The sequence below is a fragment of the Homarus americanus genome, unplaced genomic scaffold (assembly GCF_018991925.1).
Source record: "Homarus americanus isolate GMGI-L3 unplaced genomic scaffold, GMGI_Hamer_2.0 scaffold5773, whole genome shotgun sequence".
In the NCBI taxonomy this organism is placed as follows: domain Eukaryota; kingdom Metazoa; phylum Arthropoda; class Malacostraca; order Decapoda; family Nephropidae; genus Homarus; species Homarus americanus.
In genome coordinates, this window is record NW_024717927.1 from 137523 (window position 1) to 165088 (window position 27566).

At 48.0% G+C, this 27566-nt stretch overlaps 1 protein-coding gene across 3 annotated transcripts in view; it reads right to left on the reverse strand.

Moving 5' to 3' along the window:
* The window catches only part of LOC121859062 (thyrotroph embryonic factor-like), a 116541-nt gene extending 91332 nt beyond the window's left edge, over nt 1–25209 (reverse strand). The window contains exon 1 of one of the 3 annotated variants that reach the window (XM_042355723.1): nt 24744–25209. In XM_042355723.1, the coding sequence (XP_042211657.1) occupies nt 24744–24930 (187 nt within the window). In that variant the 5' untranslated portion in view covers nt 24931–25209. The remainder of the gene's footprint in view (nt 1–24743) is intronic. The other 2 variants (XM_042355722.1, XM_042355725.1) reach the window with 2 other exon arrangements.
* Nucleotides 25210–27566: the final 2357 nt, after the last annotated feature.

A 27566-nucleotide genomic window follows, 5' to 3' on the forward strand; every position in this document is an offset into this window, starting at 1 on the left:
AAACAGGTCCACATCACAGGTCAAGACAGGCCACACATCAGTCAAGAGGCCACACATCAAAGGTCAAGACAGGTCACACATCACAGTCAAGACAGGTCACACATCAAAGGTAAAGACAGGTCACACATCACAGGTCAAGACAGGTCAATCACAAGTACAGGACCTCGAGGTGTGGGAAGTAGTACGGCCCTTAACACTAATAGTATCTCTCAACCGTACTGCCAGATTACGGTCACACACACACACACACACACACACACCGATAATAAGTGATAATTACTGTTACCATCACCGCCGCCCCTCCCTATCATCATCCATCCTACACCCATTACCCACATCCTTGCCACCCATTACTCCACATCCTTCACCCATTACTCCACATCCTTGCCACCCATTACTCCACATCCTTGCCACCATTACTCATCCTGCCCCATTACTCCATCATCCTTGCCACCCATTACCCACATCCTTGCCACCGATTACTCCACATCCTTGCCACCATTACTCCACATCCTTGCCACCCATTACTCCACATCCTTGCTCACATTACTCCACATCCTTGCACCCATTACTCCACATCCTGCCACCCATTACTCCACATCCTGCCATTCTCCACATCCTTGCACCCATTACTCCACATCCAGCCCTTCTCCACATCCTTACACTGTTACTCCACTCCTTCACTCATTACTCCACATCCTTGCCACCGATTACTCCACATCCTTGCCACTCATTACCCACATCCTTGCCACCACATCTACATCCTTGCCACCCATACTCCACATCCTTGCCACCCATTACTCCACATCCTGCCACCCACTACCTCCCATCCTTGCACCCACTACCCACATCCTGCCACCCATCCTCACCCCCCCTCCCCTACCATCCCTCACCCCTCCCCCACATGATAAGCTGATGACGGTGAAGGCCACCACTATCACCACACCACCACCACGCCCTGCCCACCCCCCCCCACCCTACCCCACCCATCACCAACTACTACTACATCACAACTACCAGTACCCGCTACCACCCCAACCACCACCAATACCACCACCCCCAACCACCACCACCACCACCACACCACCACCCCCAACCACACCACCACCACCACCACCACCACTACCCACGACCTCTACCACAGTGGGGGTAGAGGTACAGTGATCCACTTGACCTACAGCCTCCTGTACCCACACTGCCCCAACCACAGCTACGTAGTTAATCCTGACCACACACTCCTCCCTCCCTCTAGTACGGCTTCTCTCTCTTCCTCACGCTATGCTCCCTCTCCTCCCTCTATGCTGCCCTTCCTCCCCATGCTGCCCCTCCACCTCCATGCGCTGCCTCTCCTCGCTCTATTCTCCCTCTCCTCCCTCTATTCTCTCTTCCTCACGCCATGCTCCTTCTCCCTATATGCTCCTCCTCCTTTTACTAAATGTCTGAAATTCTGTGTGTGTGTGTGTGTGTGTGTGTGTGTGTGTGTGTGTGTGTGAGAGAGAGAGAGAGAGAGCTTTGAGGTGATAAACTCTCTGGGAGGGGGACGGTGAGTGTGGGACGTAGAGGTGGGGTGGGAGAGCAGGTCATGTGCCTCCAGGTGCCTCTGTCCTCCAGTGAGCCTCACATAAAAGGTCACCTCGCCTAACCTAACTCACAGAGGTCAGGTACAGTGACGTTTACTCCTTCCTCACTCCCGCCGTGTCGTGTCACTGGAGGGGGGTTGTGGGGGGCACCGGTGGGAGCACAAGGCCTGACAGCCTCAGAGTACAGACAGGAGGAGGCCCAGTAGTAGTTGAGCTAGGAGACGGCTGGACTGCTGTGTTGCAGCCAGGTGAGGCCAGGCAGGGGCAGGTGTTGCTGAAGGTGTTCAGAGGAGGGACGAGATGCGGCCCGTGGCTAGGGGGAGGTTGAGGTTGACGCAGCCTTCCTTTGGGAAGCTTTTCTCCTGGGACAGGGTGACGTTTGGGGCATTGTCGCGAGTCAGCATTGTGCCAGCCACCACAATTACAGCACCTGGGGTCAACAAAGGCCCACACCACCCCCATTGAGGTGGTATTTGATTTTCTCGGCACAGACGGAGGAGTGATGGTTTGGTGAACAGAAGCAACATCTGGGACGATCACGTCGGCAGCAGGCGGTGCAGGTGCAAACCCCAATGGGAGAAGATGACACAAAAAGCAGGCCTGGGGTGATAGGGTTCTGCATACAGTGGATGGAGGACTGAGTGGGCCTCAACAGTGGTGGGCACTCCTTCCCCTTCCATTTAACTATGACAGCTGCTTGTGGGTCTCTCGCAGGGTGTTGGTAGGACGTATACTGAGTATACGTGGATTAAAGTTACGAGCATCTGACTTCAGAGTATAGAGGGAAGTGTTTAACTAGGATGTGGCAACAGTCCGCAGGTCAGCAGGAGGCACCAGGACAACCCCGTCAAATCCAACAGTACTGAGTGTTTCATAGACCTCAGGTGTCTGACACTTGATAAAGTTACGGTTCTTACCTTGTCAGAATTGACCACACACACACACACACACACACCCGGATATTTCCCTTCCTGTTATACTTGATCCACCTCCCTCTTCTCACTTCCTCATACCTCCCTATACTCTCTCTCTCCCTACTCTATACCCCTTAACTCCCTACTCTCGCCCCTCCCACTCCCTCCTGCCTTCTCCTTACTTCACTCTCTCCTTTCCCATTCTTCCTCCCTTCCTTCCTACGTTGCCCCCCTCCCAGCCCCCCGAGTCCTTGACCTGATTCTTGTTGGTAATAGAGGGAGGGGGGGACTGAGGGAAGTGGGGGTGAGAGGAGTGGGGGTGAGAGGGGTGCAGCTAAGCAGGTTCGATCGATCTACTGCTATTCCTGGAGGCGCTGAGAGGATGAGGGGAGAGATGAGGGATGTGAGGGGAAATGAGGGTAGTTAAGGTAAGGTGAATATATAGCGTCATTATTATCATTATTATTATTATTATTACAGGTATTACCATTATCATTACACAGTCATTATCGTCAGTACACCCTCCCTCCCACACACACACCTGTTCACCTGACAAATGATCAAGAGACCATTACTAATTACCTGCATCAAAATAACAAAGAGGTTGACCACTTATAAACTCTTAATAGGCAAACTACTGCACGCCCATTTGACCCGGGACCAGTGACGTCATGCGTAATTAAGCACTTAATGGAGTAATTATCTTTTGTTGTTGAAGGTGACCTGTGTGTGTGTGTGTAATAATAATAATAATTAACGGTTTATTGAAAGATATAGCAGCCGGAAGGCTGAAAATATACAGTTACATAATTGGGGAATGGGTTTCGATTTACAAATAATATACAAGTAGCATAAGTGACACAAATAAGATATATAATAACTAGGTGGGGAAAAGTCAAACTACAGTTCATTTCAACAGTGTCAGTGTAAGAAGTAGGATTTACTGGAGAGAATACACTGGTTTATTACAAGTTGATAATTTTTACAATGGTTGGGACTGGGTTGTTCTTATAGCGATCAGTTCGTGCACTGATGGGCTGGATGCGGTTGTGGTGTTGAACAGCAATTCTCGGCGAGGGATCTCAGGTGGTAGTAGGAGCTGTGAAGTGAGGATGGTGCAGAAGCCTACCAAATTTGCAGATGAGGTCGTGGTGATGGTCAGTGAGAGAGTCGAAAGGGTCAGTGTGTTGAGCGCTTGATATGTGGAATAGGAAGGGAGAGAATGATCTTGCATGCCCCCTTGCACTTTGTCTAGGTGTTTGCTGTGTGGCATTTAGGAGGACCAGGTAGAGGAGGCATAGGTGAGCTGGGAAGTATGAATGTTGAGTAAACACTGAGGAGCTCGGGGCAGGAACCTGAGGGACTTGAGTCGGCGGAGGAGGTGGAGACGGAAACTGGAGGATTTGACAACTTCACTGACGTGTGGTTTCCAATTTAGTTTGTTGTCTATGGGACGCTGAGGAGCTGTGAATCTACAACCTGAAGTGTGTTCGGACCTAAAGTAATGGAAGGAGGTGGGACAATGTAGGAGGAGAGGTTGATGCATAACCATGGTCTTTGTATGGTTGATGGTGACATGGTTGTTGGTGGCCCAGTTTTGGAGACTGTTCAATAAATCCTGAAGGGCGGTATAGGTCGGGAGCAGAATTGTTGACGCTGATCCCAATGGTGGAGTCGTCACATATTTCCAGCTAGCGGGGGTTTCTCTTAGGGCATCATTGATGAGCATATGGAAGCAGAGTGGTCCCATCTTGGTGCCTTTGGGGACGCCACAGGTGTGTGTGTGTGTGTGTGTGTGTGTGTGTGTGTGCGCGCATTAAGTTCCTTTGTCGATACCATATCATTTGAGAGAGAGAGAGAGAGAGAGAGAGAGAGAGAGAGAGAGAGAGAGAGAGACCACACACTGACACATGATACACCACCAACCTTGGCTCTTCTGCATCAGGTGTCCCTCCTCCTCCAACACCTCCTAACCTAACCTAAACCTAACCTAACTTAACCTAACCTAAACCTAACTTAACCTAACCTAAACCTAACTTAACCTCTCCAGGTAGCGCATGAGTGTTTAATAATCAGGTGCATGACTACCGTACCTACGATACATCTCCTGACAGGTGTATACAGACATGACTACCGTACCTACGATACATCTCCCTGACAGGTGTATACAGACATGACTACTGCATTCTACGATACATCTCCTGACAGGTGTATACAGACATGACTACCGTACCCATTAGATACATCTCCTGACAGGTGTATATAGACATGACTACCGTACCTACGATACATCTCCTGACAGGTATAGAGTCATGACTACCTTACCACGATACATCTCCTGACAGGTGTATATACAAGACATACCACTGTACCTACGATACTCCTGGACAGGTGTATAGACATGACTACTGTACCTACGATACATCTCCTGACAGGTGTATACAGACATGACTACCGTACTTACGATACATTCCCTGACAGGTGTATACAGACATGACTATCGTACCTACGATACATCTCCCTGACAGGTGTATACGACATGACCACTGTACCTACGATACATCTCCTGACAGGTGTATACAGACATGACTACTGTACTACGATACATCTCCTGACAGGTGTATACAGACATGACTACTGTACTACGATACATCTCCTGACAGGTGTATACAGACATGACTACTGTACCTACGATACATCTCCTGACAGGTGTATACAGACATGACTACGTACCTACGATACATCTCCTGACAGGTGTATACAGACATGACTACCGTACCCACAGATACATCTCCTGACAGGTGTATACAGACATGACTACTGTACCATGATACATCTCCTGACAGGTGTATACAGACATGACTACCGTACCTACGATACATCTCCTGACAGGTGTATACAGACATGACTACTGTACCTACGATACATCTCTCCTGACAGGTGTATACAGACATGACTACCGTACCTACGATATATCTCCTGACAGGTGTATACAGACATACTAACGTACCTACGATACACATCTCTTGACAGGTGTATACAGACATGACTACTGCACTTACGATACATCTCCTGGACAGGTGTATACAGACATGACCACTGCACCACCTTACCAACTCACTCACTAGCTAAATCTTACTAACCAAATAGCTCACTCCACTCATTAGTTCACTCTACCATTTCACTAATTAACTCACTCACTAATTAACTAACCAACTCACCTACCTACTCACTCTCACTCTCCTGTAAACTCAATCTCCACATTTTGTCACAACACGAATATAAGATGAACCAAATCAACATCAGTATCAGTCTAGTGTCAGGTGTGCAGTATTAGTCTAGTGTCAGGTGTGCAGTGTAAGTCTAGAGTCAGGTGTGCAGTATCAGTCTAGTGACCCAGGTGATGACACACACTAAGGGGGCTCCCCCTCCTCGTACCACACCTGCTGTCTCCCTCCACCTGGTGTTTCCTCTCCACACCTGCTGTCCTCCTCCCTGCTGTCTCCTCCACCTGCTGTCTCTCTCCACCTGGTGTCTCCTCCACCTGGTGTCTCCTCCACCTGATGCTCCTCCACCTGGTGTCTCTCTCCACCTGGTGTCTCCCTCCACCTGCTGTCTCCTCCACCTGCTGTCTCCCTCCACCTGCTGTCTCCCTCCACCTGGTGTCTCTCCACCTGCTGTCTCCCTCCACCTGTTCTCCTTCCACCTGATGTCTCCCTCCACCTGGTGTCTCCCTCCACCTGGTGTCTCCTCCACCTGCTGTCTCCCCTCCACCTGGTGTCTCCTTCCACCTGATGTCTCCTCTCCACCTGCTGTCCTCCCTCCACCTGGTGTCTCCTCCTGGTGTCTTCCCTCCACCTGGTGCTCCCTCCACCTGGTGTTTTTCTCCACCTGCTGTCTCCCTCCACCTGCTGGGTCTCCTCCACCTGCTGTCTCCCCTCCACCTGGTGTCTCCCTTCCACTGATGTCTCCCTCCACCTGGTGTCTCCCTCCACCTGCTGTCTCCCTCCACTGTCTCCTCCACCTGCTGTCTCCCCTCCACCTGCTGTCTCCCTCCACCTGCTGTCTCCCTCCACCTGGTGTCTCCTTCCCACCTGGTGTTCCCTTCCACCTGATGTCTCTCCCTCCACCTGCTTCCCTCCACCTGCTGTCTCCTCCACCTGCTGTGTCCCCCTCCACCTGCTGTCTCCCTCCACCTGCTGTCCCTCTTCACCTGGTGTTCCTTCACTGCTGTCTCCCTCCTGCTGTCTCCTTCTACCTGCTGTTTCCCCTCCACCTGGTGTCTTTCCAACTGATGTCTCCCTCCACCTGATGTCTCCCTCCTTTACCTGGTGTCTCCCTCCACTGCTGTCTCCCTCCACCTGTTCTGTCTCCCTCCACCTGTGTCTCCTCCACTGGTGTCTCCTCCCTGGTGGTCAATGTGCCTCCACCTGGTGTCTTCCTCTCCACCTGTGTCTCCTCCACCTGGGTGTTCCCTCCCACCTGGGTACAGTGGCTCCCTTCCACCTGATGTCTCTCTCCACCTGGTGTTCCCTCCACCTGGTGTGTCCCTTCCACCTGTTGTCTCCTTCACCTGGTGTCTCCTCCTCTGGGCTCTCCCTTCACCTGGTGTCTCCTTCACCTGGGTGTCTCCTCCCTGCTGTGTGCCTCCACCTGTCTCTTCCACCTGGTGTCTCTTGGTGTTTTTGTTCCACCTGGTGTTTCCCTCCACCTGGTGTCTCCTCCCACATGCTGTCTCCATCCAGTGTTTTGGTGTTTTGGTGTTTGTGTTGTGTCTCTCTCCACCTGGTGGTTCCTCCCACCTGCTGTTCCCTCCACCTGCTGTCTCCTCCACCTGGTGTCTCCTCCACCTGGTGTCTCCTTCCACCTGATGTCTCCTACCTGCTGTCTCCCTCCACCTGGTGTCTCCTCCACCTGTCCTCCACCTGCTGTCTCCCTCCACCTGGTGTCCTTCCACCTGCTGTCTCCCTCCCACCTGTTGTCTCCCTCCACCTGGTGTCTCCTTCCACCTGGTGTCTCTTCCACTGATGTCTCCCTTTCCTGTGCTCTTTATGTGTCCCTCAACCTGGTGTCTCCCTCCACCTGTGTTCCCTCCACCTGCTGTCTCCCTCCACCTGCTGTCTCCTCCACCTGCTGTCTCCTCCACCTGCTGCTCCACCTGGTGTCTCCCTCCACCTGGTGTTGGTGTTCCCTCCACCTGGTGTCTCCTTCCACCTGATGTCTCCTCCACCTGGTGTCTCCCTCCACCTGGTGTCTCCCTCCTGGTGTCTCCTTCACCTGGTGTCTCCCTCCACCTGCTGTCTCCTCCACCTGCTGTCTCCCTCCACCTGGTGTCCCCTCCACCTGATGTCTCCCTCTCCACTTGGTGTCTCCGGTCTGATGTCTCCACCTGGTGTCTCCTCCACCTGGTGTCTCCCTCTACCTGCTGTCTCTCCCACCTGGTGTCTCTTCCACCTGGTGCCTTCACCTGGTGTGTCATTGTCCACCACTACGAGTTTCTCTCCTTGTTGTTAAACACGGGTGTGGGATTTTGAGATATCTGAGAGCACTGAGAGATACTGAGAGATACTGAGAGATGCTGGGGAGCTGAAAGATGGGAGAGATGCTGAGACGTGAGATGCTGAGAGACGCTGAGATATGCTGAGATGCTGCAAGACGCTGAGAGTTGCTGCGAGAGGCTGAGAGACGCTGAGAGATGCTACGAGACGCTGAGAGATGCCGAGGGAAGCTGAGAGAAGCTGAGAGACACTGAGGCACTGAGAGATGCCATGGTGCTGAGAGATGCTGAGAGACGCTGAGAGATGCTGAAAAACGCTGAGGTATGCTAAATTATGCTGAAAAAACACACTGGGAGGTATATTTTATGGGTAGAGAGGAAAGTTTATATGTTGGAGGAAAGGTGAGGAGGCTTCCATTTATGACACTTACACGTTTGAGGTACACAATAAACGGTTACATAGAGAGTGCTGGGTAGCTGGTGGCTGAAAATATACATATTTGATTGAGACATATGTGTGTGTGTGTGTGTGTGTGTGTGTGTGTGTGTGTGTGATCTCAAAATAACCAAACTCTATCCACATCCACCTTCAGTTCATTTCCATCCACCACCTATACCTGGCACACCAAATTTTTTTTCTCATCAGCTGCCACCACCTACATTGTCTGGCCACAGGTGCTCTCCAGCCAGCCATTGTTGTTGATGTTTCACACACACACACACACACACACACACACACACACACACACACACACACACACACACACACACACACCATGACCACTCTTTGTTCCACACTTGCATTATGGATCTCAGAGTTCTGACTCTTCCCCCTCGGTGGGTGGGGGGGGGGGTGGGTGGAGTGGGGACCTGAGCACAGACGAAGTGTTGTGGTGGTGGAGACAGAGGCGTAAACAAAAAGACAAACAAAAAAGAAAGAAAAAAACACGACAAACAAAAAAGAAGAAGAAAACACGACAAACAAAAACATAAACAATAAACAAAAAAAGATAAATTAAAAATAGTCGTATACAGATGAAGACGATGACGTAACAGATGATACACAATAAGAGGCTAAAAAGTAATTAAATAAATAACAACAACACAAGGAATAAAAAGGTCATCGCTTCCTGAGAGAGAGAGAGAAGGTGACCCGTATATTCAGGTGGTACTGTAATCGAATGAAGTGAGACTCCGGGAGATAGAGAGATAACGGACAGAGGTAATGGGTACGAGATAGGATCGTTTGAAACTTCGAGGGTACCTAACCCACCTAACCTAACCTCCTAACCTAACATTCTAACCTAACCCCCCCACGATTTTCGAAACTATCTTTAACTCCCATTTTCTCCGTCACCTTGAAGGCCATTCTCTTTTGTCTGGTCACCAGTGTGGCTTTCACCAGGCGAGATCTACTGGTGATCTGCTCTCTACTGCACCCATCTTTGGTCATCCTCTCTTAGGGATTATGGGGAAACTTTTGTCGTGGCCCTCGACATCTCCAAAGCATTTGACAGAGTATGGCACAAGTCTTTGCTTTCTAAACTCCTCTTGGTTTCTCTTCCCCACTTTGTTCTCTAATCTCTAGCTTCCTTGAGAACCGATCCATGGCAGTTGTTGTCATGGGATCGACCTCTCCCTTTCTTACCAATAGTTAGTGTCCCACAGGGTTCTGTTCCTTCACCTACTTTCTTCCTTCTTTTATCAATGATTTACTTCACACTGGCTAATTCTATCCATTCTTACGCTAATGATTCTACTTTTCACACACACACACACACACACACACACACACACACACACACACACATCATTTGAATACAAGGAGTGTCTATTTTTGTTGTACAGTGTTTGTTATATGGCATGACCTGATTGTTATGTAAAGTAGAATGGCGGTGGAAGGTGGGGTGAGGTGAAGGTGTGTAGGTGGGTAGGTGAGGGTGTGGGGAGGTGAAGTGGTAGGTGAGGGTAAGGTAAGAGAGTAGGTGAGTGGTGGGTAGGTGAGGTAAGGTAAGAGAGTGGGTGGAGGTGTGGGTGGTGAGGTGAGGTGAGGTAGGTAAGGTAGGTGGTGAGTGTGGGTGAGAGTGGTGGTGGTAGGTGAGGTGAGGTGGTAGGTGAGGTGTAGTGGTGGTGGTGGGGTGTGGTAGATGTATGAGGTGAGGTAAGGTAAGGTGGTAGGTGAGGTGAAGTGGTAGGTGAGGTGAGGTGAGGTGGGTGGTGAGGTGGTAGGTGAGGTGGGGTAGGTGAGGTGGTAGGTGAGGTGGGAAGTGTGATAAGAGGTTACTATGGCAATGAAATGGTCGCTAGGGTCGTCCAGCCACAGATCACCACACACCGTATCAGGTCCACTGTACCACACTAACTACCATACAGCCACATCACTCTACAACACCATACAGCCACATCACTCTACAACACACACTACCCAACACCATACAGCCACAACACCCAACAACACCACACTATAACACCATACAGCCACATCACCACACTATACCCATATAGCATCACCACACTATAACACCATACAGCCACATCACTCAACAACACCACCACACTATAACACCATACAGCCGCATCACTCAACAACACCATACAGCCACATCACTGAACAACAACACCACACCACAACACCATACAGCCACATCACCACACTATAACATCATACAGCCACATCACTGTACAACACCATACCACATCACTCAACAACAACACCACACTACAACACCATACAGCCACATCACTCAACAACACCATACAGCCACATCACTCTACAACACCATACAGCAACATCACTCTACAGCACACCACCCCTTACAACACCATACAACCACATCACTCTACAACACCATACAGCCACATCACTCTACACCACCATACAACCCATCACTCTACAACACCATACAGCCACATCACTCTACAACACCATACAGCCACATCACACTACAACACCACCACACTACAACACCATACAGCCACATCACTCCAACAACACCATACAGCAACATCACTCTACAACACCATACAGCCACATCACTCTACAACACCACCACTCTACAACACCATACAGCCACATCACTTTACAACCACCACACTACAACACCATACAGCCACATCACTCTACACCACCACACTACAACACCATACAGCCACATCACTCAACAACACCATACAGCAACATCACTCTACAACACCATACAGCCACATCACTCTACAACACCATACAGCCACATCACTTTACAACCACCACACTACAACACCATACAGCAACATCACTCTACAACACCATACAGCCACATCACTCTACCACCACACTACATCTGCTCTACAACACCACCACACTGCAACAACCACTGCATCGTCACTGCCACCAACTGCCCATTGAGTGACCCCTTACTTGATTGGCACACGTCACTCACCTTATGAATGAGTTACTTCCTCAAGGGCCTCATGAGTGACCCACATTGATGAGACGTCTCTATCTATCTCTGGGACATTAATCCAAAATCCTGATATATTTCCAATACTGAAGTAACAGTCGTAGTTGACGTTGGGTTTTGAAGGCGTTTACAAGATGGGTAAGGAGGGACTGGGTTTAGGAGGAGGGGAGAGGGAGGGGGGGTTAGGAGGGGAGTGAGGGGAGGAGTTAGGAGGAGGGGGGAGGAGTGGGGGAGGAGGAGGAGTGGGTGAGGGAATGGGTTAGTAGGGAGGGGTGGAGTGAGGAGGGGGGTTGGGGGAGGAGTGGGTTGGGGGAGGGGGGTTGGGAGAGTGGGTTAGGGGAGTGGGTGAGAGGAAGTGGGGAGGGGAGGGGGGGTTAGGAGGAGGAATGGGTTACGAGGGAGGGGAGAGGGTTTAGGAAGGGGGAGAGGGTAACGGGGAGGGGTGTGGGGAACAACACACCTGAGGGAGAGTGAGGGGTGAGGAAGGGAGGAGGGGGAACAAGACACCTGAAGGGGGTGTGAGGGAGATACGCCACCAGGTAGCTGCTGTTTACCTGTTCTCTGTCTCATTCTTGTGCCACACACACACACACGCACACACACACACGCACACACACACACACACACACCATACGTTATCTAGGGCCGGACCATCAGAATCAATCAGTAATAATCAGTGGCAGTGATGGTGGTCCACAGGGCACGCCAGTGAGGTCCTGCAAGGGGGAGGATATGAACCCACACTGTTTTGTTTTGTTACTGTTTGACCCACACACACACACACACACACAGAGATCCACCTTACCAAAACATGAAAGAGAATCTGTTGAAATATATAGGTCACCCGTCTGTCACCCGTCTGTCACCTGCCTGTCACCTGTCTGTCCAGGTTGATAGTAGTGTGTGTCGTTACCCGGGGGATTTAAGCAACCTAGTTTATTTCACCTTAAACCTGGACTTGTTATCCTGGGGTAATTATACAACACAGGTAAGGATAAATTATTAACCAGCTCAAATATAATCCAATTTTAACTCATTATTTACAAACTTTCTGATAAAAACAAAATTATGATACATTTGAACGATAATGTGTGTGTGTGTGTGTGTGTGTGTGTGTGTGTGTGTACTACTAATTGACGTGTAATATTATTTAACTTTTGACAATTCTGTAAAGTACTTTTCCTTTAATTGCTTAGATTATATTACTGTCCACCTGTAGATTAATAAATGAGATGCTAATTTATTTTTATTTCTTTTTCCGTAATTTACTGATAACTAACTACGCTTATGTCATGGTTAGGTTAGGTTAGATTAGGTTAGGTTAGGTTAGATTAGGTTAGGTTAGGTTGGGTTAGTATTTCGTCAAGTTAGGTTTGGTTAAGCATTTAGTTAGGTTAGGTTAGGTTAGATCAGGTTAGGTTTGGTTAAGTTAGGTTAGGTTAGCATTATGGTATTTAAGCTTTATAGCTGAAATAAGCTGAGGTGCCTAATCTTCACGTGACCCGACAGCTATGTAAGAGCATCCCCAAGAGAGGTCGTATGAAGTCAGGGAGGCCTTACTTGAACCTCCTCTCCCCTCACCCCTCACTGTTCTCCCCTCACTGTTCTCCCTCACCCCTCCTCTCCCCTCACCTACACAACACATGGAGACACACCTACAGTACAGACATCTGACGTCATCACGGAAGCCCCCAGTAGAAAGGGTGGTGGGGGGGGTCACCGTCTTCACACCGAGCCACACACCAAAGACCTACACACTGTCTGGAGGATGAGGCGTCGGGTTGAGGTCCTACTCCAGCATATCGTACTCCAGCAGATCCTACTCCTCACAACACTTGATAGTTCTGCTGGCCAACAATAAGCTCGTGATGAAAACTGACGGGTTAGACATTTAAAGAACGAAGCTGCTGTTAAGATCACCAGGTAGTGGAGCTCTCTCTCTCTCTTAGAGGTGGGGCATCACTATCCTGTTACAAGATGCCGTACACTTAGCTACTGTACCTACCCACCAACCCACCTCATGACCCACCCTATAGACGTGTCAATCACGCGACCCACCCGTGACCCACCCTATAGACGTGTCAATCACCCACCAACCCACCTCATGACCCACCCTATAGACGTGTCAATCACCCACCCCGTGGCCCACCCTATAGCCGCCTCAATCACCCAGCAACCCACGACCCACCCTGTAGACGTGTCAATCACCCACCCACCCACCTCATGACCCACCCTATAGACGCCTCAATCACCAACCCACCCCGTGACCCACCCTATACTGTAGACGTGTCAATCACCCACCCACCTCATGACTATAGACGTGTCAATCACCCAGCGACCTACCCTATAGACGTGTCAATCACCCAGCGACCCACCCTATAGACGTGTCAATCACCCAGCGACCCACCCTTGACCCACAATAGACGTGAGTGGAGGCAGTATGAGGCAGCAGTTACCTTACGTAAATTAACCTTGGGTGCGCTCTACAATTGATCATGTCAAGTGAACAGTACCGTCCATACTCCTGTCTTCCTCCTTCCTCCTACTGCCTCCCTATCCTCCCTCCCGCTGTCTCCCCTTCCTCCTCCTGCTGCCTCCTGTTTCCTCCTGCCTCCCTATCAACCCTTCTGCTCTTGCCCCCTTCCTCCTCCTGTCTTCCTATCCTCCTCCCGCTGTCTCCCCCCCCTCCCTGTCTCCCTCTCCTACTGCCTCCCTATCCTCCCTCCTGCTGTCTCCCCTCTGCCACACCATCCACGAGACATCCCCACAACCCACCTCAGTCATCTTCAACCGCCATCCACGACCACCTACCAACATCCACGACCACCTACCACCATCCACTACTACCCTACCACCATCCACGACCACCTACCATCCACTACTACCTACCATCCACTACTACCATCCACGACCTACCACGACCACCTACCACCATCCACGACCACCTACCACCACCCTACTACCTACCACCATCCACTACTACCTACCACCATCACGACCACCTACCACCACCCGACCACCTACCATCACGACCACCTACCACCATCACGACCACCATCCACGACACCTACCACCATCCACGACCTACCCACCATCCACGACCACCTACTACTATCACGACCACCTACCATCGTAATAAAACTACCACAACAGGAGCGTCGCCCTGGTACGTTTAGGGCAGGTAGAATAAACCTTCTGGGTGACTTCACTCAAACCAGGTCACCTGAGTATGGTTCCTCCTCCTCCTCCCTGTCCCCCCTTCTTCCCTCTCTCCTCTCTCCCCCCTCCCCTCTCTCCCCTTCTTCCCTCTCTCTCTCCCTCTACCTCTCTACCTTCTCCCTCTACCTCCCTCCTCTACCCCCCTCCTTCCATCTCTCCTCTACCTCCCTTCCTCCTCACCCTGTGTACTTTACCTGCCGTCACCTCCCACACGTTAATCCTCCAAGTTTCTCCTAAGAGTTAAGCCATTGTCATCAAAGGCAGAGAGAGAGAGAGAGAGAGGAGAGTCACCTGGTCGCGGGCAGTCAGCCAACATCTTCCAGCTCAAACCTCAGAACAACCACAACATACTAGCTAAGTATAGTCTGATGCTGCTCACTATAACTTTGCATATGACGCCACCATCACCACTACACCATCATTCTCCACTACCACCACTATTCTTGGATCACCTGAAGAATCGTCACCCCAGAATGTCCACCTGAAGAATCGTCACCCCGGGATATCACACCTGAAGAATTGTCACCCCAGCCTGCTCCACCTGAAGAGTCGTCACCCCAGCCTGCTCCACCTGAAGAGTCGTCGCCCCAGCCCACAGTGAATTAGGATAACATAAATATATCCCTTTGTGTTATGCTTCTTTATTGTGATGCATAATACAAAGGGAACTGAACAGCAATGTGTTGACATAAAATTTCCAGAGGATTATCAGAAAAACGATCATGCCACATAAATTCTTGAAGGTAAGAATTTAAAAAGCTTAGTTTGCAGCCACGCATGGTCTTGATGTAACTCTTGTTCTTGTTCCAATATGATTCAATCGTTTGTGTGTGACCATCAGTATTCACATCCACAAAATTGACTAAATATTTTTGAGTCCACTTACTATTATATAGTCCTCCTACCTGACTGGAGGGTCCTGACTACACTACCCTGAATTTTAACAACCGTGGAGGCTCCTGACCCCACCTGAAGAATTGTCGCCCTGCCGGACTCTGGGGTGACGATTCTTCAGGTGATCCCTATTCTTTAAACACCACCATCACCATGACTGTCCCATACCACCACCACCACCACTATCTCCACCACAATCACCACCACACTATTCAACCCAAACACATGATTGCCAGCTTAAAACTTTCCACCCACGACACGCCATCAAACTATGACCCAGGAGGAGCCACGGTTAGGTTAGGTTACGTTAAGTCAGGTCAGGTTACACAATAAATTAAACTACACAATTATTACTTACAAAACACTTAAGTAACTCTAGGATACTTTACTGTCAAATTTACTTACTGTTTATTGTACAGGACAAGGACGGCTTCCGTATTATAACATGACTAAGGTATCTAACTGGACAGACAAAGACAGACACTCACATGACCCGGAGACTGGCATGACTCTCCCGACTGACTCACCTGTGGAGAAGAGAATGACATGAGTCAATTTATGAGTCGGTGGGTCAGACATGCTGGCGACTCACGGTATAAAATATAAACAATTAAATTAAATAAGAGTTTTGTTAGTATATACAGGTACAGCAACCTAACCTAACCTAACCTAACCCCCACACACATCTCAGTGGACAGTGTTACCCTCCTCCTATATCACTGATGGACAGAATTACATAACAACTAGCCAAGTGACCCCTCTCCCCACCCCATCCCTACCCACCTATCCCTGTCCTACCCCTTCCTCTACCTTCCCCACCACTCCGTAACTAACTACTGTACTCCATTGGTTCTCGGTTCCATTGGTTCTCGGCTCCATTGGTTCTCGGTTCCATTGGTTCTACGGCTGCTGCTATATCCCGTTTTCTGTGGTTATAATGTGATTCCGTTTTCTTTGTTTCTCCACCACCACAACCATTACTACTACCACCATCTCCACACCAGCAACACCACAACCACAACGCTAGCCATCACAACAGCAACACGAGGAGGGAAGGAAGGAGGAGAGAGGAAGGAAGGAAGGAAGGAAGGAAGGAAGGAAGGAAGGAAGGAAGAAGGAAGGAAGGAAGGAAGGGAAGGAAGGAGAAGGGGCTGAGAGGTAGGTATAAACATGAAACCTAAGAAATACAGTAATATAAGGAAGGAGGAAAAATTAAGCCACACTACTACCATCTTGACAGACTGACAGCCACTGACTTATGAGAGAGAGAGAGAGAGAGAGAATGTGTGTGTGTGAAGGGCGTGGCGGTAACGTAAAAAAATCAATAGAGGTACATCATTCATCATAGGTCACACACACACACACAGACACCATTACTGAACTCATATTATTAATTACTACCCCCCAACATCTCCTGTCATGCAGCAATCACCACACCTGGACAACAACAATAACGATGATGATAATAATAATAATAATAATAATGTCAAATCGATTTAATATGAATTAGTGTGATGTGTTTAGGTTGTGTTGTGTTAGGTGACCCAAGGTGAGGCCAGGGCGTGAAAGGGTTGACTCCAGCCTCGTGCGTCATCAGCAGGTGAAGAGGTCTCAATAACAACCACCACCACCACCTAACAAGTAAAGTCGGTCATTGCCCCCTCCCTCCCCTCGTCTACCTATAACACTTGTACACCAATACTACCCTAAGCTCTCTCTCTCTCTCTCTCTTTCTCTCTCTCTCTCTCTCTGCCCTTTGTTACACCAATCCACTTCTGATTTTCGACAGTTGACACTTAGTTCACCTAAAGACCTAACCTAACCTAACCTATCCTACACTGAGAGAGCTGCCTACTACACCCCGGGGCCTCAATACACCACACCCACTACACACACTACACTACACCACACCACACTACTGTCTCTCTTACATATGATTAATTGTTGTGGTCGGGGCAGCTGAGATAATAATAATAATAATAATAATAATAATAATAATAATAGTAATAATAATAATAATAATAATAATAATAATAGTAATAATAATAATAATAATAATAAATAATAATAATAATAATAATAGTAATAATAATAATAATAATATAATAATAACAATAATAATAATAGTAATAATAATAATAATAATTATAATAATAATAATAATAATAATAATAATAATAATAATAATAGTAATAGTAATAATAATAATAATAATAATAATAGTAATAGTAATAATAGTAATAATAATAATAATAATAGTAATAATAATAATAATAATAATAATAATATAATAATAATAATAATAATAATAATAATAATAATAATAATAATAATAATAATAATAATAATAGTAATAATAATAATAATAATAGTAATAATAATAATAATAATAATAATAGTAATAATAATAATAATAATAATAATAATAATAATAATAATAATAATAATAATAGTAATAATAATAATAATAATAGTAATAATAATAATAATAATAATAGTAATAATAATAATAATAATAATAATAATAATAATAATAATAATAATAGTAATAATAATAATAATAATAATAGTAATAATAATAATAATAATAATAGTAATAATAATAATAATGATGATGATGATGATGAGGTCATAACTCTTGCCACCTCACGTGTACAGCCTCTCAGCTTGGTGGCTCCTCAGACATATTGACAACCTGGCCCCGAGAGACGAGTTGGCCACTTCATGTAGATATAGATCACCTGGTACCTGGCACTGTACAAGAGGACCTACCTGGCCACACGTACAAGGTGAGGTGGAGTGACGCAGCATCTCTCATAACTCCCGTCTAGGTCCGGTTTTTTCCTTTCAAACTATTATCATCATCATTATTAGTAGTAGTGCCATATTTCACATCAAGGCCCCCAACAAAATTACTAAACCTTACGCACCGTGGCACCTCAACTGTTATTAACCACACCACTACCACACCACCATTACCACACCTACCACACCACCATTACCACGCCACTACCACATCATTACCACACCTACCACACCACCATTACCACGCCACCACCACCCCACCATTACCACACCTACCACACCACCACATTACCACCACACCACACCACCACTACACCACCGTGATCTATTCTAGGCCACACGTGACTGACACTGTGGGATGCTTACTACTGATATCAACAAGTACCCTAATTAATATTTTCCTGTTAAAGTTTTTTTATTTTATTTTCGATGGAGGGTGGGAGTGAGGGGGTGAGGGGGAGAGGTGGAGGGGGTGAGGGGAGAGGGTGAGGGTGGGAGAGAGGGTGAGGGGGAGGGAGAGGGGAGGGGGTGAGGAGGAGAGGGGAGAGGGAGAGGGGGAGGAGGGGGGTGAGGGGTGAGGGGAGAGGGGTGGGGAGGGGAGAGAGTGAGGAGGACGATGGAGCAGGGAGGTGGAGGAAAGGGAGGGAGGAAAACAGAGACAAGGAGGGAGGGTGAGGAGGATGGGAGAGAGAGAGAGAGAAAGGAAGGGAGAGGGGAGGGGGAAGCAGGAGGAGGAAGAAAGATGAGGATGATGCAGCAGTTTTAACTCCCCCATCACCCCACTTCTCTCGTTCCAAATCTCCAACCCTCTCAGTCAATCGTCCCCCACTCCCCACCAAGCACTGCAATCACGCCCACGGCCTCTGACAGCGGGCGTGACTCTCCACCAGTGTCCAACATTACTGACACAAGTAAAGCCGCTGAAGCACACCAATGACACACTCCTCATCCTCTCCATCATTCTCCTCTTCTCCTCTCTCCATCATTTTCCTCTTCCTCTCTCCACCATTCCCTCTTCTCCCTCTCCATCATTCTCCCCTCCATTCCCTCTCTCCACCATCTCCTCTCTCCATCATTCTCCTCTCTCCATCATTCTCCTCTCTCCTCCATTCTCCTCTCTCCATCATTTCTTCCTCTCTCACCATTCTCCTCTCTCCATTCTCCTCTCTCCTCCATTCTCCTCTCTCCACCATTCTCCTCTCTCCACCATTCCCTCTCTCCATCATTCTCCTCTCCTCCATCTCCTTCCTCCATTCTCCTCTCTCCTCCATTCTCCCTCTCCACCATTCTCCTCTCTCCATCATTTTCCTCTTCCTCTCTCCACCATTCTCCCTCTCCTCTCTCCATCATTCTCCTCTCTCTCCATTCTCCTCTCTCCATCATTCTCTCTCTCTTTTCTCCTCTCCATCATTCTCCTCTTCGTCCTCCTACTCTTCCTTCTCCCTCTTATAAAACAGTAAAGTCTTCGTTAATGGTGTTTTAGCCCCCTTAATTCCCCCTTAATTAATGGTACACATCTATCACTTAAAAGGTGTTAATGGTGAGGCCTTCCCTTTAACGGATCTTAATTATATACGTCTTCCCTTTAAATGACCGTAAACAATAATTATCCTTTCACTTTAACCCTTTGGCGACGATGGTTTAACCCTTTGGCGACGATGGTTTAACCTTTGGCGACGATGGTTTAACCCTTGGCGACGATGGTTTAACCCTTGGCGACGATGGTTTAACCTTTGGTGACGATGGTTTAACAACACTTTGGCGACGATGGTTTAACCTTTGGGACGATGGTTTAACCTTTGGCGACGATGGTTTAACCCTTTGGCGACGATGGTTTAACCCTTTTGGTGACGATGGTTTAACCTTTGGTGACGATGGTTTAACCCTTTTGACATGGTTTAACCTTGGCGACGATGGTAACCCTTTGGTGACGATGGTTTAACCCTTTGGTGACGATGGTTTAACTTTGGTGACGATGGTTTAACCCTTTGGCGACGATGGTTCAACCCTTGGCGACGATGGTTTAACCTTTGGCGACGATGGTTTAACCCTTTGGCGACGATGGTTTAACCCTTTGCGACGATGGTTTAACCTTTTGGCGATGGTTTAACCCTTTGGCGACGATGGTTTAACAACACTTTGCGACGATTCCCTTTGGTGACGATGGTTTAACCCTTTGGTGACGATGGTTTAACCCTTGGCGACGATGGTTTAACCCTTGTGACGATGGTTTAACCCTTTGGCGACGATGGTTTAACAACACTTTGGCGACGATGGTTTACCCTTTATGACGATGGTTTAACCTTTGGTGACGATGGTTTAACCCTTGATGACGATGGTTTACCTTTGGTGACGATGGTTTAACCCTTTGGTGACGATGGTTTAACCCTTGGTGACGATGGTTTAACCCTTTGGCGACGATGGTTTAACACTTTGTGACGATGGTTTAACCCTTGGTGACGATGGTTTAACCCTTTGGCGACGATGGTTTAACAACACTTGGCGACGATGGTTTACCCTTTGATGACGATGGTTTAACCTTTAATGGTAATGTTTGAACCCTTCGGGACTCAAAATGGCAGAATGAAACACTATTTTCCATAAGGTTTAACATTCTATTTTTTTAACTTTACGAAATATGGAGCTGGATTCACACCCTATATAACCGAACCCGAGTCTGGGTTCATTAATCATAGGGTGCCATAGCCTGTCTCAGCGGTGGCACTACGGCATTACTGCAAGCCAGCCGTTGGCACCCGAGAGAGAGAGAGAGAGAGAGAGAGAGAGAGAGAGAGAGAGAGAGTCATCATCCTCATCTGTACACAGGTTCGTGTGATTCTGTTTGAGAGTTTGTGGAACAGATGATTTTGTTAAGGTCACAAAGATTAAATACTGATAACTCTCTCTCTCTCTCTCTCTACACACACACACACACACACACACACACACACACACACACTCAGGGGTAGCTTCACGTACAACACAACACAATACACCCACCACCACAATCACTGCCCCACGCCCGTCTTATCACCATGCACCGCCACTATCCTGGGAAAACCAACCCCCTCCTTCCTCCATCCGCCCCCCTGGGCAGACAACCTGACGGGGAGGGGAAAGGGGGGGGGGTCGAACGTACTGTGAATATTGGCTTATATAAATATCTATTTGGTTTGATAACTAATGAACTTTACCCCACACACACACTCTCTCTCTCCCTGCTTACCTACCAGCCCCCCTTCCCACTGACTTAGTAGAAGTTTGAGTAGCAAAACGCCTGGACAAACTAAAGTTAAAACGCTCCACCACCCCCATTGACTTACCAATGAAACTCTTCAAGGAGTTCTCCCTGAGCTTGCTAAACACCTATGCTCCATCATCAAGTTTTCAGTCAAGCCAGATGCCCAGCTGACTGGAAGACCTCTATGTATCACCAGTGCCCAAGTCAACCAGCCCACAACTTAAATCAGCTACGACCTATTGCAATCACCCCAATACCCAGCCTAGTCTGTGAAAGTTTTGTGTTCGACTGGCTTATGCTGATATTGCAGGAGTCGTAGAACCTCAGCAATTTGGCAATATGAAAACTTCCTCCACCACTCACTGTCTTGTCAGCTTTCTCGGTTACATATACCGCCATCTCGAGAAACGAAAACGTCTGTAGCTGTCGCCTTCATTGATTTCACTAAAGCATTTGACCTAGTCGACCACAATATAATCATCAACAAAGCTATTGACTGGGCTTCGGAGAAGTCTTATACCATGGCTTACAGACTTCCTCAGTGACCGACGCTGCTGTACGCTTCCGAGGGCTGTCTCCACCTTCAGTCACTCACCTGTGGCGTCCCCCAAGGCACCAAGAAACCCCGCTCGCTGGAAATATGTCGACGACTCCACCATTGGGATCAGCGTCAACATTTCTGCTCCTGACTATACCGCCCTTCAGGATTTAATGAACAAGTCTCAAAACTGGGCCACCAACAACCATGTCACCATCAACCATACCAAGACCATGGTTATGAATTGCACATCAACCTCTCCTCCGAACATTGTCCCACCTCCTTCCATTACTTTAGGTCCGGAACACACCCAGGTTGTAGATTCCACGAAGTTCCTCGGCGTCACCATAGACAACAAACTAAATTGGAAACCACACGTCAGAAGTTGTCAACCTCCAGTTTCCGTCTCCACCTACCCCATTGACTCAAGTCCCTCGAGTTCCTGCACCCGAGAGCTCCTCAGTGTTTACACAACATTCATACTTCCCAAGCTCACCTATGCCTCCCTACCTGGTCTTCCTCCCTAAATGCCACACAACGTAAACACCTGGAAAAAGTGCAAAAGAGGGCATGCAAGATTATTCTTCCCTTCCTATTCCATATCAAAGCGCTCAACACACTGACCCTTTTCGACTCTCACTGACCATCACCACGACCTCATCTGCAAATTTGGTAAGTTTACACCATCCTCGACACCGGCTCCTACTACCACCTGAGATCCCTAGCCCGAGAATTGCTGTTCGGACACCACAACCGCATCCAGCCCATACGTGCACGAACTGATCGCTACAAGAACAGCCCAGTCCCAACCATTGTAAAAATTATCAATAACTTGTAATAAACCAGTGTATTCACTCCCAGTAAATACTACTTTGCACTGACACTATGTTGAAATGCACTGTAGTTTGAGCCCCCACTTAGTTATTATATGTCTTATTTGTATCACTTATGTTACTTGTATATTATTTGTAATTCGAAACCCATTCCAATTACGTAACTGTATATTTTCAGCCTTCCGGCTGCCATGCTCTTTCAATAAACCGTTAATTATTATTATATATATATATTATTATTATTACACACACACCACACCCACACACACACAGGTTTATGGTGATGTAAAACAACAGTTGTGGCACCAACCTGTGACTGAGAGAGAGAGAGAGAGAGAGAGAGAGAGAGAGAGGGGGGGGCAACACCTAATAAAACACACTCAACAATATCGACCCAACTCTATTCACCCTGTTTACGTCGTCATAGCTTAATTTAACCTTGCAATTGTAAATTGTAAATGTTTAAACAAAATAATAATAATAAAATAAGACAAATGAGTCTCTCTATTATATTTCTGGAGACTCAAACGTAAATATTAATTCTCAAAAGATTCTTACGACAAATTTCCCTCTCCCCACCCTTCCCTACCCCATCCCCCAGGTAACAGTAGACCGGGAGGTCCTTGTTCGTCAGGTCCACTTAAGATACGATTCACAGGAGCAAGACCAAGATGACATGACAAGTGCACAGATGATCTTCAAACAACTCCAATTGTTTTTTGTTTTTCTTTTGTTTTGAATCTTAACTTACGGGATAAAAAATTGACTTAAGAAATTATGAGAATCGAGGAATTTTGATGACTGGATTAAGCCTCCCCTCTCACACACACACACACACATACATACACACATACATACACTGAAAAGGTTAGGTTAGGTTACACGAGCTGACGTGGGCATGAGGTACACACATAGGCTGGTTGTATAAGAGTTTATCCCCGTGTTCTGTCACACACACACACACACACACACACACACACACACACACACACACACAAAAGAACTGGTATAACACCTGACCCCACGAACATACCTGGGAAGAGGAGGAAGACAAGGAAAGGACGAAAACGAAGAGAAAACAAAAAGGGAAGAAAAGAAGGAAGTGGGATGAAGAAGAAGAAGAAGAAAATACCCATAACAGAAGGAAAAGATTAAGGCAATGGAAGAGGAGGAGCAAGATGAGAGAAGAGGAAACGTGTTCTAAGGAGTGTAAGAGAAAACGGAGACACACCAGGTTGAGATCTCTCGGGGTAACTCAATTAAACTGATGTTACCTTCATTGTTGTCGTAGAAATGCCCCCCCTCGGTCCTACCTGAGTCTTAACCTAACCTAACCATCAGTACTGGATCCCAAAGAGTGAGGCTGGGTTAGGATTTACTTTGGGCGGAGTAATACGTAGTAGGGGTCACTCCACCCGTTCACTCCTTTCCGTCTACCATACCTCTCCTGTCACGCTAGACTGAGGACGAACTCGATGATGATGATGATGGAAGTAGGAACAATTGAGAAGGAAATAGGAAGGTGACACTAGGAGTAACGTCAGGAAGGTTAATATAATAAAACTGTAAAAAAAAAATAGATTAATCACCTGGGAAGTTATACTGAATGGCCGGTGGTGACAAGAGAGTCATGAGAGACGTCACCACCCTCAGGAGAGAGAGAGAGGGCTCAGTTGTATTCTTCTTGCGTGTTATTGTTGACGGGTTAGGATGGTGACAACAACAAGTCCTGCCGACACATAACCCTGGACCTACAACATAGAGAGGGCAAGAGGGAGTCACCTTGGCTGCTGTAGCATTGAGGCGGGGGCGCTGACGGAGGGACGATGGGCTTGGCGTGAGTGTGTGGACTAAACCCGTTATGAATATTCTGCCACTGGTACTGGGAATACCTGTACTGCTGGAAGTTACAGTAGGCCGCGAACGACGGAGGAAAGGCACACGGCGGGTACACGGGTGCTGCCTGCATCTTGGTTGATGGCCTGGCGTGGTGCAGGACGGGCGACTGGGTTATGCTAGGTGACAGGCACTAGACGGTGGACGGCTGGAGAAGGACGGCAGTTTGTATAAATCCTAACTACTTGTAACACTCAGTTCGTGAGGCGACGACCACACACACAGGTGAACACCGGCCGACACAACACAACACTAGTCAGCAGCAGTGGACGTGACACAGCTGATGGACCTGGTAATGACACTACTGTAGGAGGCGAGGTTAAGGCGCGCTCCTCCTCCTGTGTCCGTCGGCACACTCAGTGGCACCGCAGACCTGCCACTAGTCCCTGTCACATCTTATGTAACGGTGACGTCACGCACACCGCCACTCACCTTACCCACACCCCACCTGACCCTCATTACACCCCCACGCACACCCTACCACCACACCATGTAAACTATCTCACCTGACCCTCATTACACCCCAAGCACACCCTACCACCACACCATGTATACCCACACCCCACCACACCCATGTACACATCTTACCAACACACACACACACACACACACACACACACACACACACACACACACACACACACACACACACTACCTAAAACACAACCTATTTATCTGTATTCTCCCACCCACCACGTCAATATTAATTCCATCTTCAAGTTACAGCCACCAAATAAGAATCATTATACCTGTAATTACTGTACCTGTAACCCACACCTTGATCTGGCTTTATGTGTCCTTGACCTGACTTACCTGTGTGGAGCATCTCAGGTACCAAAGGTTAATGAGGGAGGAGATAAAAGGTGTGTGTGTGTGTGTGTGTGTGTCAGGTGTGCAGACAAGAGGTGTGACACACTCAAACCACACACGGGCCAAACCTGTTACCCACACCCTCCCACCCACCTACCTACCTACCCACCCACTCGTCCACCCACCCACCTACCCACCCACCTACCCATAACAACAACAACAACAACAACAACAACAACAACAACAACAACAACAATAATAATAATAATAATAATAATAATAATAATAATAATAATAATATCTAAACACTAACGTCACTGCCCTAAATCTGGAAGTGTCGCCGTCACCATTAATCTGAATTTTCGTGGGGACAAAAATCTGGATTAGTTTCATATTGAGTGACGTGCACGAGTTGTAGGTGACGTCATGCAGTGATGATGCGACTCACTCACTATGTACTGTACTGTAGGTCCTACACCATGCACGTTGCTGGGAAAACTTGACCCAACCTTATCTCAAGTATTTATTAATACTTTTAGAGGTCACAAACTTAACCTGACCAGCCTGACCTAACCTAACCTGGAGAGAGAGAGGAGAGAGAGAGAGCAGCGGCCATAGGGGTGGATGACGGTGCTATACTGTACATGTGAGCGGCCTACAATCACTCTGTATGTATGTATGTATGTATGTATGTATGTCTCTCGCTCTCATTACAGATATAGTTGGGGTGAAACTGCTCACTCCTAGTCATCATCGGTCTCGTGATTGTTGCTGGCAGGAGTCGTCGTCAGGAGTGAGAGGCTGGCGGTGAGACGAAGTCCTGACCGTCCGTCCGTCCTTCCGTCCGTCCGTCCGTCCATCCATCCATCCGTTCGTCCTTCCGTCCTTCCGTCCGTCCGTCCGTCCATCCATCCATCCGTTCGTCCTTCCGTCCGTCCGTCCATCCATCCATCCTTCCGTCCGTCCGTCCGTCCGTCCGTCCATCCATCCTTCCGTCCGTCCGTCCGTCCGTCCGTCCATCCATCCGTCCGTCCGTCCGTCCGTCCGTCCGTCCGTCCGTCCGTCCATCCATCCTTCCGTCCGTCCATCCGTCCTTCCGTCCTTCCGACCGTCCTTGTATTACCGGTTGACCCTGAAATTCTACTTATCCCTCCCCTAACCCTCCTCCCCTGGCCCTAACCCATCCCCTATTCCCCCTACCCCCCATTCCTCCTCACCGTCACCCATACAGCCTCCTTTTCCTTCCTCTCCTTTCATCTCCTCCTCTTCTCCATTGACCATACCCCACACCCCCTGAGAGAGAGAGAGAGAGAGAGAGAGAGAGAGAGAGAGAGAGAGAGAGAGAGAGAGAGAGACTAGGCATGAAGAGTGTACATCAAGGTGACCTTCCCTCGGCCCACTATCCCGCTACCACCATCATTACCACAACGATCACCATCATTACACACCACAAACCAATACCATCATCACTACCTCCTCCCTCACTATCACCACCGTCACTACCCCTTCCCTCACCACCACTACCTCCTTCCTCACCACCACTATCATCACCATCACCACCACGCTGGGAGTTACTGCCGTCCATTTTAATACTGCACCGCCTCTTATACTGGACATTATGTGTATAATATATATTAGTATAACAACAACAACAAAAACAACAACACTGTGATGGACTGTGTGTGTGTGTGTGTGTGTGTGTGGAGTACGTGCATGTGGGGCAGGACACGGGGATAAGCCCTTATACAACCAGCCTATGCTTGTACACCATTGCCCAGCGTCAGCACGTGGTTGGGTCATGGCATCTCCTGGTCAGCCTCCTCCCCCCCCCTACACCACAGGTACAGCGTCAAATCTCCCCACACCTATCCTATCCTATCCTATCCTAACCTAACCTAA